This window comes from Pinus tabuliformis, chromosome 9, assembly GCF_031772625.1.
Source record: "Pinus tabuliformis cultivar Carrire ecotype Pingquan chromosome 9, CPIR1, whole genome shotgun sequence".
Lineage (NCBI taxonomy): Eukaryota > Viridiplantae > Streptophyta > Pinopsida > Pinales > Pinaceae > Pinus > Pinus tabuliformis.
The window spans coordinates 1,977,785,736-1,977,798,652 of NC_142307.1; the positions used below are offsets into that span (position 1 = coordinate 1,977,785,736).

The 12,917-nt window shown below is 37.1% G+C and overlaps 1 protein-coding gene across 1 annotated transcript in view; it reads right to left on the minus strand.

Annotated features, from left to right (window-relative positions):
* Positions 1-3,084: 3,084 nt before the first annotated feature.
* The window catches only part of LOC149156938 (isoleucine--tRNA ligase, cytoplasmic-like), a 322,103-nt gene continuing 312,270 nt past the window's right edge, over positions 3,085-12,917 (minus strand). The window contains exon 27 of the mRNA XM_089438854.1: positions 3,085-3,504. Within this exon, the coding sequence (XP_089294980.1) occupies positions 3,403-3,504 (102 nt within the window). The 3' untranslated portion in view covers positions 3,085-3,402. The remainder of the gene's footprint in view (positions 3,505-12,917) is intronic.

Here is a 12,917-nt window from a genome sequence, read left to right on the forward strand (position 1 = left end):
TATGGAAGGATCATTATTAGCCCCTATTAAGTGTACTAGTACACAAGAAGACTATTTATTGAGAAACCCATCAAGTAGTAAGTGTGAATGACATATGATATAGATTGTGACCATATGAAGCATGTGCATAAGTCAATGCAACATAGAGACTGATGTCCAATATAAAAATCATTAGATATCATTTTCAAATTTCACACTAGCTCGTGAATTTATGCAATTTGCCAAGTTTCCGTATGGAAGGATCATTATTAGCCCCTATTAAGTGTACTAGTACACAAGAAGACTATTTATTGAGAAACCCATCAAGTAGTAAGTGTGAATGACATATATAGATTGGGGTTTACTTCATGGGATGGTGTCATTAACATGCAAGGTTACCTAAGATATCCATACCTAAGATATCCTAAGATAACACGCTAGGTTTTGTAGAGGGAGCACTTATGCATTGACTTATCCTTTGCTTGGCACTATGTTTTATTTATTGCTCGTTTTATGACAAGTATGACAACTATAGATTTCTCAAACAAACAAAGCTCTAATACAAATTGAAGCAAATACCCTTTATGATGTGATTTAATAATTGGATATAACCAAAATATATGTAAATGTACATAAGAAAACTGAATGATGATTTTACGTTGAGTGTCTCCAATGTAAATAAATGCTCACGTGCACCTTGTTCTTTTCTTAGTGAAAAGTAGTGACTTTGATTTGATATTCTTTTATATTTATTTATTTATTATGTTTGTTTCACTTTATTATTTATTAATATATTATTATAGTAGTTATCCTCATTTCATTTTGTCTATAACATTATGTCCAATTGATTAATTTCCTAGAACCCCTCTTATTTGCGAGTGTTGAGATGATTTCCTATCCCATTTTCTAAGTACCTATTTTGGATTATTTGCAATGAGAGATGGCATCTCTCTTGACAAGTCATACATTTAATCAGTGCAATTTTGTAACCCAAAATCTTTTCAAACGATTTACCTAAATTTTGTTCACTCCAAATTCCACTCAATGTAAAGACAACAATTTCCTCAATTTATTAGTCTTAGTGATCAACCTACTACACTAATACTACCTTTTTAAGCTGTCCAAACTCCACTCAAGATAAATACAATAATTTCCTCAATTTATTGGTCTTGGTGATGAACCTACTACACTAATACTACCCTTTTGCTTAAAGACTTCAACCCAAATATGGAGGATCTATAAGAGGCAAACACAAAGATGAATAGTAAGAGAAATGTCTAGATATTGGATTGAAATATGGACTCCAAGGCTCCATAAATAATCTAATCTAGCTTGACCGTAGAACAATAAATCCTTTCATAATACAAAGCCATCATAAGAGTTAAAAACACTTTAAAACTCGTTAACACAAACTTATCATGAAATGTCAAACTTACCATGAAATTTTTAACATGTAATAAGGGTTGTCTGAGGTTAAATATGTTGGAAGGAAATGTTTTGTTAATTTACAAATTCATTTAGAATATTATATTTTCCACTAATAATCAATTAGTGTTATTACCAATTGAAACTCAGTGAAGTAATAATAATTCAAAGTCCCTGGTGGTAATTTCTTTTTATTATTAGTGTTTTTTTTATTACAACAAATTTGTATAATTGATGTAGGATAAACTAGTATAAATTACAGTAAAGTTGGTTTGAAATGCTATCATAATCCAGGCTTAAACTAATTTTACATGATTTTACTGGTAATTCCATGAATGAAATAAATTGAAGACTTTACCAATTTAGCATACAAATAATGAACAACGGTTGTTTCGCTCCACATTCATCACGAGGTTGCATGATAGTCTTTATGGAGAAATTCCATTCAAACTTATCAGTTCAAGGTATCCTTAAAACAGATCATCTTATTTCACTTTGATACAGATCACTCAAAGGAAAATCCTTTTGTATCAAAAGTGATATCCCTCATTTGCATATATAGGTGGGTGCACTTGAAAGATGGGAGATCACAATACATAAACAAGAGTTTGAAGGTTAATGGTAAAACTTGCGGTACCCATCATCAAATCTAGTATGTTTTGTTTCTATTTATTTTGCTTTATACTAGTTTACCAAATTATTAATGTATACTTATGGAATGTGACCTGGTTATGGTTATCTTTTGTGCATATTTTCTGCACCAATTGAATATAAAGACAAAGCTTTAGCTATGAAGTCATCAAATACTATTCAACCAAAAATCAAAACAAATTATAACATGTCTATATAAAGTAATCAATCTCCTAGCCTCAAGAGTTAGGTCAAGTTGTCATAACCTAGATGTGAGAGATCTCCTACAAAGTTGGAGAGGTCATGGGTTCAACTTTCTTGATCCCCTTGAGGTTAGTCTCCATAATCAAGGTTGACAGTTTACTCCATTTAACATTCATGGATCACAGGGAAGTTCTTGTGAAGTGTTTTCCTCACAAACAAATAAACAAAATAAAAAATAAAACAATGAATCTTCTAGAAAAAGCCTATCTACATTTTCACCAGGTTACCTTTTGTGCATATGTTCTGCACTAATTGAATACAAAAGCAGAGCTTCACCATCAAATCATCAAATTCCATCAAACAAGCAACCAGACAAATTATAAAATGTCTATACAAAATAATGAATCTTCTAGAAGAAGCCTATCCATTGAAAAGCCTATGTACATATTTTCCAAGATGCCATTCAAAAATAAATGAAGACATCATTATCATGTAGTCAATAGCATTTTTTAACTTATTGATAGTATACTTGCCCGTTCACATTGGGAATTTGGTTAAAACAAGCTATGTGCAATCTTCTGTGATAGTTTATAGTTATACCAACAGTGTTTGCCTTAATGGAATACTCAATATGGGCTCTTAGTTGACAACCATTAAGAGTCTTTTGGATAATCACTGTGTCAACAGTTTCGAAATGTCCAACATTTCAAGTGGACACTCCACCCATCATCACCCATCATCAGGGACAAAAGCTTGAAAGTTAGTGAGAGTGAAGAAAGGATTAACTAGGGAGATCAAAAGGATAACCATTGAAAAGGACCCACAGATTAAGTTTGAAAGCAAGTGTTAAGTAAACCAACCATATACCTATGTTTCATAAACGAACTGGAATTTTCATACACTTTCAATGGCTCACACTAGTGAACATTTCCACTGATCCATTTTTTTAAGAAAAGAAGCTGATTTTGGATTCCTCACAAATCAGCCATCAAAATATATTTATAAAGCTAAAAACAAAAGAGCTGAAATGAAGACGGCGTGAGTTCAGTTGGTGAATCAGAAAATGATTTTTTTCCTTTCCTCTTATAATTTTAAATATTCATTATAATATACACCTCGGATGACACTCCTCGAGTTGGAAAAAGGTGAAGCAAAACTATATCATCATGTTCTCAAACTAAGGTAATAATCACCAACTGACAGATACAAATGCTGTCCGAGGCAAATATCAAGAGGTGGCTGCCCTTCTATGCATGCTACACGGACCTGCAAAATTGCATCACAATATTTCACTCTTTCAATATCATGGAATATAAAATATGAGACTTGAACTATGATAACCATCTATAAAAACACTTGATTCCTTGGGACACTGAATGTTCCAACTGGGCATTCACATCATGAGATTTTCAAGAATAAAACCCCAATGGTTTGGTTCCCAATACTGCAGAATATCACAGATAGTACTAGCTACTCCATTCTAGATCAGGATAATAAGAATAGGATAGTTCGGTCTCCTTGAAATTTGCATCCTTTAATCATAATCTGCAGGGGCATTTAAATATCCTCTAAATAATAGACATGACATCACATTTTCTGAAAAATTGTGGATACTACATTTGCAAAGGTTTCTACGAATGAATTCAGGCTTGCTTGGATATAACTAGGTATAAAATATTTCCTGGCTGGTTAAAATGTTTTGACTGCTTTCTGTCATATAACATCTAAAAAATGCCACATTCAAGGCCTCTGGAAATTTTTTATAAACTTTATAGTGCCTGCTTTCTTTAGGTAGGGAGTTTCTGATATATGTAATCCATTTCCACTGACAAAACTATTCTGAATCCATTAAAGATCTAGCAATGATCCATCACCCATTTAAAACATATAATGTAACACCAGTTATTATGTTGTTCTTAAGGATACAGTCTATGCAAAGACATCAACATAGTTTATCAGCAACAGTTAATGAGAGCAAACTTAGTTGCTTGTAGTTATATTTTGTGCAATCTAATGTAGGAAGAATGCACCTCCAGTAAAATTTGGAAGAGGTAAATTATAATTAAATTGTGTGCCAAGAGTACATGGGAACAGAGTAGTATCAGGCTTCTATGCTTATAATGTATGTGAATCACAATAGTATAGCAACATTGTAAATTCTGTATAAAATGGGAAGGCATAAGAAAAACATTGTAACCTATGCAGAACATACAACCAAAAAAACTGTCATGTCTGGAAAACTGACAGTGGTTGACCATCATTTTTTAAACCCCTACCATCAATGGATGATCTGGGCCATTTCTTAATGATGCCATGACTCCAACATAAGTAAATAATAGTCACAATAATACTTTTCAGTAAAATCAATTTTCAAGAACAAAATCCAACCCCTTGGGGCGTTGACCTTCCATCTTCATGTGGAAAATGAGCCAAATTTTTAGCAAACAGAATCAATTCTTTTTTTCTGTGTTTGGGAAATTAGAGAGGTATGAAGAAAAAAGATAGGCAATAGGGAAGAAAAGAGACAATAGGGAAGAAAAGGGTGTTAAGTGAAAAGTTTTGGATATGAAAAGGTATTCACACTATCAATTCTGAATCAGAGTTTTCTTTTCAATATCGGTATTGGCAATTGAAAGAGACTCCTTTATAAAGACTTAGAATACTCATTATGAAGTCAACATGTCATATGAAGCTAAGACTATCAAAGAGAAGTCCGGGAGATCTCGTAATGGCTAGGGTTTCTGAAACAGAGATCTGTGCCAACGCAGCACTGCAAACCAGAGAATGGGGTTATAATGGAACAGCACGAAGCCCCCATAGGAAATTGATAGCAGGGTTAGTTGAATATGACTTTCTGTCAATAGTTTGGCTCCGACTCGAACCAGAGAATGATTACGCTGTGGAAGATCGATCCCCACTCAGGGCAAGGGTATGCTCTCTCCTCCTGAAACGGGGTGATTTTTACTATGTAGAACATGGATCTACCGTACGGCTAGACCCTGGTTCTTATCAACCCGCCATCCACAAGCGTAAAGACAAGAGAGAGGCTGTCTGGCCGGAAGGGGATGCGTGCGATTGGTCATGGGACGCGCGGCCTGTTGCATTCTCATCTTCTTTTGGACTGGAGTGGGCTCACGTCATGGAGCGGAAGGCGAGAATCATTGCTGGGGCGGATCCGGCCAAAACCGCCATGGCCTTGGAGGTCCAGGCTTTCTTGCTGATAGCTGGTACTCTCGGTAGCGTGGCTGGGCCTCTGAAAAAGGAGCTCTACAAGCCAGATCTAGAGATATCACGACGCAGACAGATCCCAAAACCCTGGGGTGCACTTGGGCTTACAGAGAAAATGCCTGATCCAATAGATCGAGGCCTTAACAAGGTTGTTTCACTATGTAAGGAGGAAGATCTGATACAAATCTTCATCAAATCGATAGGGGGTAGACATTACTGCATGCAGCTCAGCAAGGGGATGGTTATCCAAGATTTAAAGAAGGAAATCCAGAAACAACTTGGAACCCCAACAAAATACCAAAATCTGATATATACTAGACATAGTCTGCAAAACAATCATACACTTCAGGACTATGGCATCATCAAAGATTCAACTATCATTCTAAATCTGAGACTGCGAGGCAGATGCAAGGGAGCCAGCTCTAAAACTTCAGGCTCTTTCCGTGATGCAGTCAAAGGAAAGGAACACATGCAAAACAAACCAGCACCAACATCTGAACTACCAGGCCCCTACATTGTGGATCAAAAGCCGGAATCTCCAATGCTTACAGTATCTATGCCAAAGGTCACTGATCTATAGACGTTTTTAGCCCAAAATTCTGTTATCTACAGATTTAATGGTTTCTAGCGAAAGTTTAATGCACTGCATCAATGGATCTTCTCCACATGGTCACCCAACTGTGAAATCTATCTATGCCCAAAAGGGTTTTTCATAGTCAGATTCAACACAAAACGAGAACGAGATAACATTATCAATCAGGGGCCTTGGTTTTGGGGCAATGCTGGCCTCTTCATCACCCCCTGGTTCCCAGATTTCGATGCCAATACCATGGTAGTCTCAACAATGCCAGTTTGGGTAAGGCTACATAACCTCCCACTACATTTTTGGCATCACAAAGTTTTAATAGCCATTGGGAACTCCTTGGGGAAGTTCCTAAAATCAGATGAAGATAGGACTTCTCAGGGAATCTTCACATTTGCCAAAATATGCGTAGAAGTGGACCTGAGTAATAATTCACTATGGACACAACCGCTTGATTATGAGAACACAGAATTCAAATGCCGCGGATGCTTCCAAACAAGGCACCTCCACTACGCCTGTCCACTGGCTAGGAAGGAGCCTAAAGGAAATAAGAAACAACAAAAAAAACCCAAAGGTTGGCAGCATACTGAACCGCTAGAAGAAGAGGAATTGAAGACAGAACCTACAGGCGAGCAAATGGGACAGGAAAACATACAGGAAGAAAAGACCCAGGAGACAAACTTGGGGCATAACAATATGGAACAGCAACAAGAACCTCAGCTGGAAGTAAGTGGCATCAAACAAACTCATGGCTCCGAAGGATCGGAATCTGACAAAGAACAACCAACGAATACAATGGAAAACCAGCTTGCCATTATTGATACCACTCCCAACACTGGAGGTTGGCGAAGAGTGGAGAAGAAGAAGGGCAGGAAAGCATAGGCCAGCTGGATCATTTTTTCTTTTCTTGTTGTTTTCCTGATTTCAGGAACAGCACATTTCACGTTTCTTTGACAGGATAGTATATCTTACATCCTGTGGGCTCTATGATCTGCAAATCATACAGCAAAAATGAATGCTTAATGCATATACTATGTAACTTTTTATTTTGGTTAATAAAAAGTTCAATTTTTTCTTTGGAAAAAAAATCAGTATTGGCAATTGAAAGCTTCTGCCTTTTATCATCTGTCTGGTTTTTCTGTCTTGGAAATTTGCTTTCTGTAACAGAGAGTGTACTTTTGTTGTTGACTGCATCATTAGTGTTTGATAATGTAACATGTAATAGAATTTCATAGTATAGTATTAATGCTATTTTATACAAGAAGGATCAAATAATATAATACTAAGGATGATTACCCACAGACATTTGAGGACTTTAGACCTGTTACCCCTCTTTTTAGCAGGGGTACCCATAGTAAAAAAAAATATGAAGGCAGTTTATGGTACAGCATAGCCTTCCTTCATGATATGGTTTCATTCTGATTTTTGGGTACCTTCATGCTTCCCAAGGAAGTTCACACTGTTCGAGGTACTTCATATATGTCGAGGCATTGGTCACACCTCCCAAGGCAGTTTTGGGGCTATTTATGGACACTTGGACCTGTCCTATGTATGCCATGTGTCACACCATAGAACACTCTCCCCATTGGTCCATTTGGAGTTGATTTTCATGTTATTTGAGGATTGATTTGCATTTATGAAATCCACAAGGTGATTTGTTGACATGGACAGCATGACTTGGATGATTTGGGTGATGTGTCACCCTCTTAATGCACTTTAGATGATGTGTATATAGCTTGGATGAATTATCTTGAGAAATAAGTGAGTTGGAGTGGGGATTAACTTCGTTAAATTTGACGTCACTTGGCTAGATGGGGGTTTTATGACCTAAATTTTGACTTGAAAGAACATCTTCCATGCTTCACGAAGTGCCTTCACCCAATGTATGACCATGGGCAATATTTGGAGACTTTGGACCATTATTTGACATGATTTTTGGAGCTGTTATCATGATGTAACACCCTTTTAAGGATGCATTTCAGCCTATCATAGGGTTGTTGCACTGGAAGAGAGTGGATGTTGGATTGTACCATAACTTTAAGGAGGGTATGCACCTTTAGAGGACCTTTGGAGGTTTACTTCAGCAAATGTTGAGGCTTGGACCACAAGGAGTCAGGACATTAATCATCTATATCATCATTGGCACCTTTGGAGGCTAAACATGGCAGCTTGGACCTTTTCTTCTCTTGCTTGGGAGGATCGACCCTCCCTTTTGAGGGCATTTATTCATCAAATCTTTGTACATGTGGCTTGAGCGCTTTATTTTCATGTTTCGATAAATTACTTGATTTTAGGAGAGCTTCCTCATTTGTACTTATGGTTGGGTCGTGAGAACACTCCTCTCCTTGGAGCTTAAAGGAAATATCTATATGGGAGCAATTTTGTTTCTAAGGGTTTATTTATTTGGTGAATATTTTTTACTTAGAAGCTGTTCTTTCTTAATTATTTCATCTACATAAGTAAAGGCATTACTGTGATTGCTCAACACTACCACGAGGCTATCAATGTCGATCCATTTGAAGAGAAACTCTATCACTTGGAAGGAGGATATCTAGAGGCTCTTCTCACACACTCTCCGTTGTTGGTCTGGGGTAAGTTTTAATCCTCCTTGCTAGGCCACACTCTAAAGTTCCTTGGCAAGGATTTTGATCCTATTTCATGCCATAGTCAATCTTGTGGTTAAAGGCCTTCCCTGTGGAGGAATCCCTTCTAGTGGGGCCATAATTTCATGATTTTTTCTTGATTAGCCAAGGGGATAATTTAGCTATTGGATTCTAACCTCTTTCGCTAATCCACAAACATCAAATAACAGACTTAAAAGGGTTTTCTTCTTGATCTCATCTTTCCATTTGATACCACTTGAATCTACAGCCATAGAAGGATATTGGCATTGATCTTCATATATCCCTCCATCACCCATTTTCCCCCTTTTCAAAAAAAACACTAAAAAATATCCAAAAAACTGTTTTACTGAGGCTACTATCCACATCACCTTGTGCTCATTTGATTAAGCATCAATAATCCTAATAGGGAAAATCCCATTGAGTCGAAGGAGAGCAAGCCTAAAGTGAGAGGACAGGTTGTTGAGGTGACAGTGGATGAACTTCCTGAAAGGTTCATATTGGATTATGCATTGTGGATTAGGGCTTTTATCACACACCTACAAATTGGGTGGTAATAAGACCCATGCCATTGTGCACTGCAATGTACAATATCATAGCCAAGGTGATAAACTTGAATATCAAGCCAGTGTTGTATGAAGCATTCTGAAGAGAACAATTCAGATTCCTTAGTGGAAGGCCATACAGGGAGCTGTGGGGATCACTCAAGAGGCTCCCATACCTCAAGGGCGGAGAAAAGGGAACTCTTCGTGATTAAGCTTAATCTATCCAAAGTTTATGGCCCAGTAAGCAACCTATATTTGAGAATAATTCTGATTTATGCGGGTTTTTCATATCCCTCTATGAACTGGATAAATTCCTATTTGAGATCTTACATTTGCTGTCATGATAAATAGTTCCTTCTTTTCCTTTTATAAGTCTTCTAGAGTGCTCAGGCAGGTGTACCCACTATCCCCTCTAGTGTTTTGTTAGTAGCTGAAGGCCTGAGTCGAGATATTGCACATCACAAGAGCAGGGCCTTAAATAGGATCCAAATATATAGAGGCCCTTGGATGGCTTATTTTCTATTTGTAGATGTTATTTTGTTTCAGGATGGGATGGATGTCAATATCCAGAAACCTGCAATTTACTTTGACAATGCCACTCCTTGGCATGAACAAGCAATCAAAAGCATCTGCGCCCTTCAAGGTTCGGGGGCTTGACTCAGGGTGGAATCATCTTGATTTTGAATTGGAACCAAATTCATATGTGAACAAATATTGGCTGTGGCTTGTTAACATATTAGAGTTAAAAGGATGCAAACTTGGTGCAATCAGTGGCTATCCCTGGGAGGTAGATGCACCTTAGTCAAGGCTGTCTTGAGGTCATCTCTATTTGGATCTCCATTGCTTTTAATCCCGAGTCAATCGTCAATAAAATAACGAAGACTTGCTTCAGATTCCTATAGACAAGCAGAAGAGGCAAAGGAACCACCGTGAAAGGCAGTAGGAGGCTAGGAGCTCAATCATCTTCATCTGTTTGGGAAGCTCTTGCATCCAAGAGTCTTTGGAGGCTAATAACTACAGCAATTTATTGGCAAAAGGGTATGCAAAGAAAATGAATAGGAACAATGTCTAGGGAAGCATGATAAGGAGTCCAAGAATTATTTTCACCAATGGATCTATCATTGGAAAGCAATGGTGATGGACTCCCTTCTGGTTGGGAGTTATCTAGGATGGAGAATTGGGAATGTGAAGAAAATCAGACTAGGTCTAGATCCTTTGATAGGTGGAAGAGATATGCAAGCTTGATGGGGATGTTAGAATAAATTTAGCACAGGAGGTCCTCCACTCCTTAGCTAATGTATATGATAGTGTGACAGGATCTTCATGGACATCAGGATGGAAGATTGAATGAGCCTTGGACTTAAGAAGACAGATGGACAGGAGAATGGACCAGCTTTAGATCTGCTTTGGCTAAAGCATCCTCAAGACTGACGGAGGAGGAAGATGAGACATACTTTGGACTGCTAACCTTCAGGAGGATCCTATACAGAAAAGCTGGGATATTCAATAGCTTTTGCTCCTGGACCAGGTGAAAAAAGTAGGAGTTATGCAAGTTTAAAGAGCATCTAACAATCAACGTTCTTATGTGGCTTGTACTCTTCAACAAGGTCCCAACATGGGATAATCTTCAGATTATGTCGTGAAGAGGCCAGGTAAGTATTTGAGTCATTTTTTGGAATGTGAATTATTGAAATTGGTATGGGCTGATGCCAAGAACCTTACAGGATGTAAGGAGATATGGCAAGGTTCTACTATTGATAAGATAAGACGGTTTCATTAATGTCCAAGTTTCCAACATATGACCAATGAAGTAGGTCAATGGGACTGCCAAATACCATGATGTCAATGCAAAGCAGGAACTCAATGACAGTTCCTATAAAAAACAAGATGCATAAAGTGGAGTGCTGATCTAGGCTAAAGCATGAGAACTGAACACGAGGGTCTAGTCTCTAGACAAGGACCTAGGGGAAGATCTGGATTGCTTACCGCACTGCAACAAAGACGATTTTGACCATTGTTGGGGCTTGTTGACCCATTGTTGGGGCCTGGATGATCTAGTTTGACTGCTGGGATGGGATCTACATTAACAATGCTGCTAATATCTCCAGGAAATGGGGAGAATCCCATAAGCCTGCACTGATTTGGAACTGGAGTGAATGTTGATATCTCTCTGTCTCTTAGTGCCCTCACAGATGTCAGCACTGTAAAAAATGAACTGATCATGAAGGTGGAGATTAGCATAGAAGGTGACCAGAGAGTATGGAAATAAAGCTTGAGGGCTTCCTGCTGTGTAAGGCCAAGTGTCTCTGGTCAGGGTACCTGAAATGATCTGCAAATGGTATGCCTATGGCCTGTCTGTTTCACCAATATGGAACCTCTGCTGATATTATATTTGTTTTCTGTAATTAAACAGTCACTTGACAATGAAATTATTATTCGGCTGAGATCCCTGCCTTTGTATCTGTTTCACTACTCTGTTCACTAAGTGTGGATGGGAATCCCTGTTCTGCATACAGCACTCCTAAATCTGCCTGAAACTTGGATTTGTATAATCTTATCCTAAGTCACAGGGTTTGCCAGATCTGAACCTTGAGGTACAGAATTCAGCGAACCTCAAAAAATTCATTAAGGTCTGTTTAAATTAGTGCAGGTTCAGCTTATTTTTCGTCTATGATCTATCCCTGCATTCAAGTCCAGTAATAGTGAATGTCAAAGAGGCGAATGCAGGGGTGGGGAAATGACCTCCATCTCCTAAGAGGATGACATTGCCCACACTGCCAGCCATGCACATTCTATTAAAAAATGTCCATACACCAGCTCGAAAGGGAGATATGGGTGTCTGGACTCTGGACACATGCCCACAAATACCCACAGCTAAGCCTTTGGCATAAGAGCTCTTGGGACGTGTCGCTTTGAAAATTCTTGAAGACAGCCGAGATGGAAGAAATACACAAGTCTTAAACTCCAGATTGGGTAGATTACCAACTTCCAAGCCTTGAAAGGTTCAAATCATGCATTGCAGGTCTAAAATTATAGAAAGGTTATGGGTTACCTTATATAATAATAAGGTTAGCATGTTATAAAGTTAACCTATTGTAAATAATAAAATTATCATATATAAATAATAAATTAATATTATTTGAAAATTATATAGTTAAAAGAATTAGCCTTTAGGGTAAATATTATTATAAATTTCATTAATCTCACATATATTATAAATTAATATAACTTATATTTTATAAAAAAGAATATTACAAATATATTAATATAATATATAATATTAATTACACACAAACACATTTTGAAAATTATATAGTTAAAAGATTTAGCCTTTAGGATTAATATTATTATAAATTTCAATAATCTCACATATATTATGAATTAATATAACTTATATTTTATAAAAAACTACAAATATATTAATATAATATATAATATTAATTACACACACACACATTTTAAATATTTAAATATGTATATATTATGGATGAACCTAATGGTGATCTTTATATGAACCTCATTGCTAAATTCAAATTCGAATTGAACTTTAACGTTTTTGAATTTGAACTGGAACCCAAACCAGGTTACATAGGTTTTATCCAAGGTGCAAAATTCAGAATTTATTCCACTGCATGTTCTGCACAAATATTATAAATAAACAACAATATCCAGCCCAGCAGGGGTATCCACAATCATCCAATC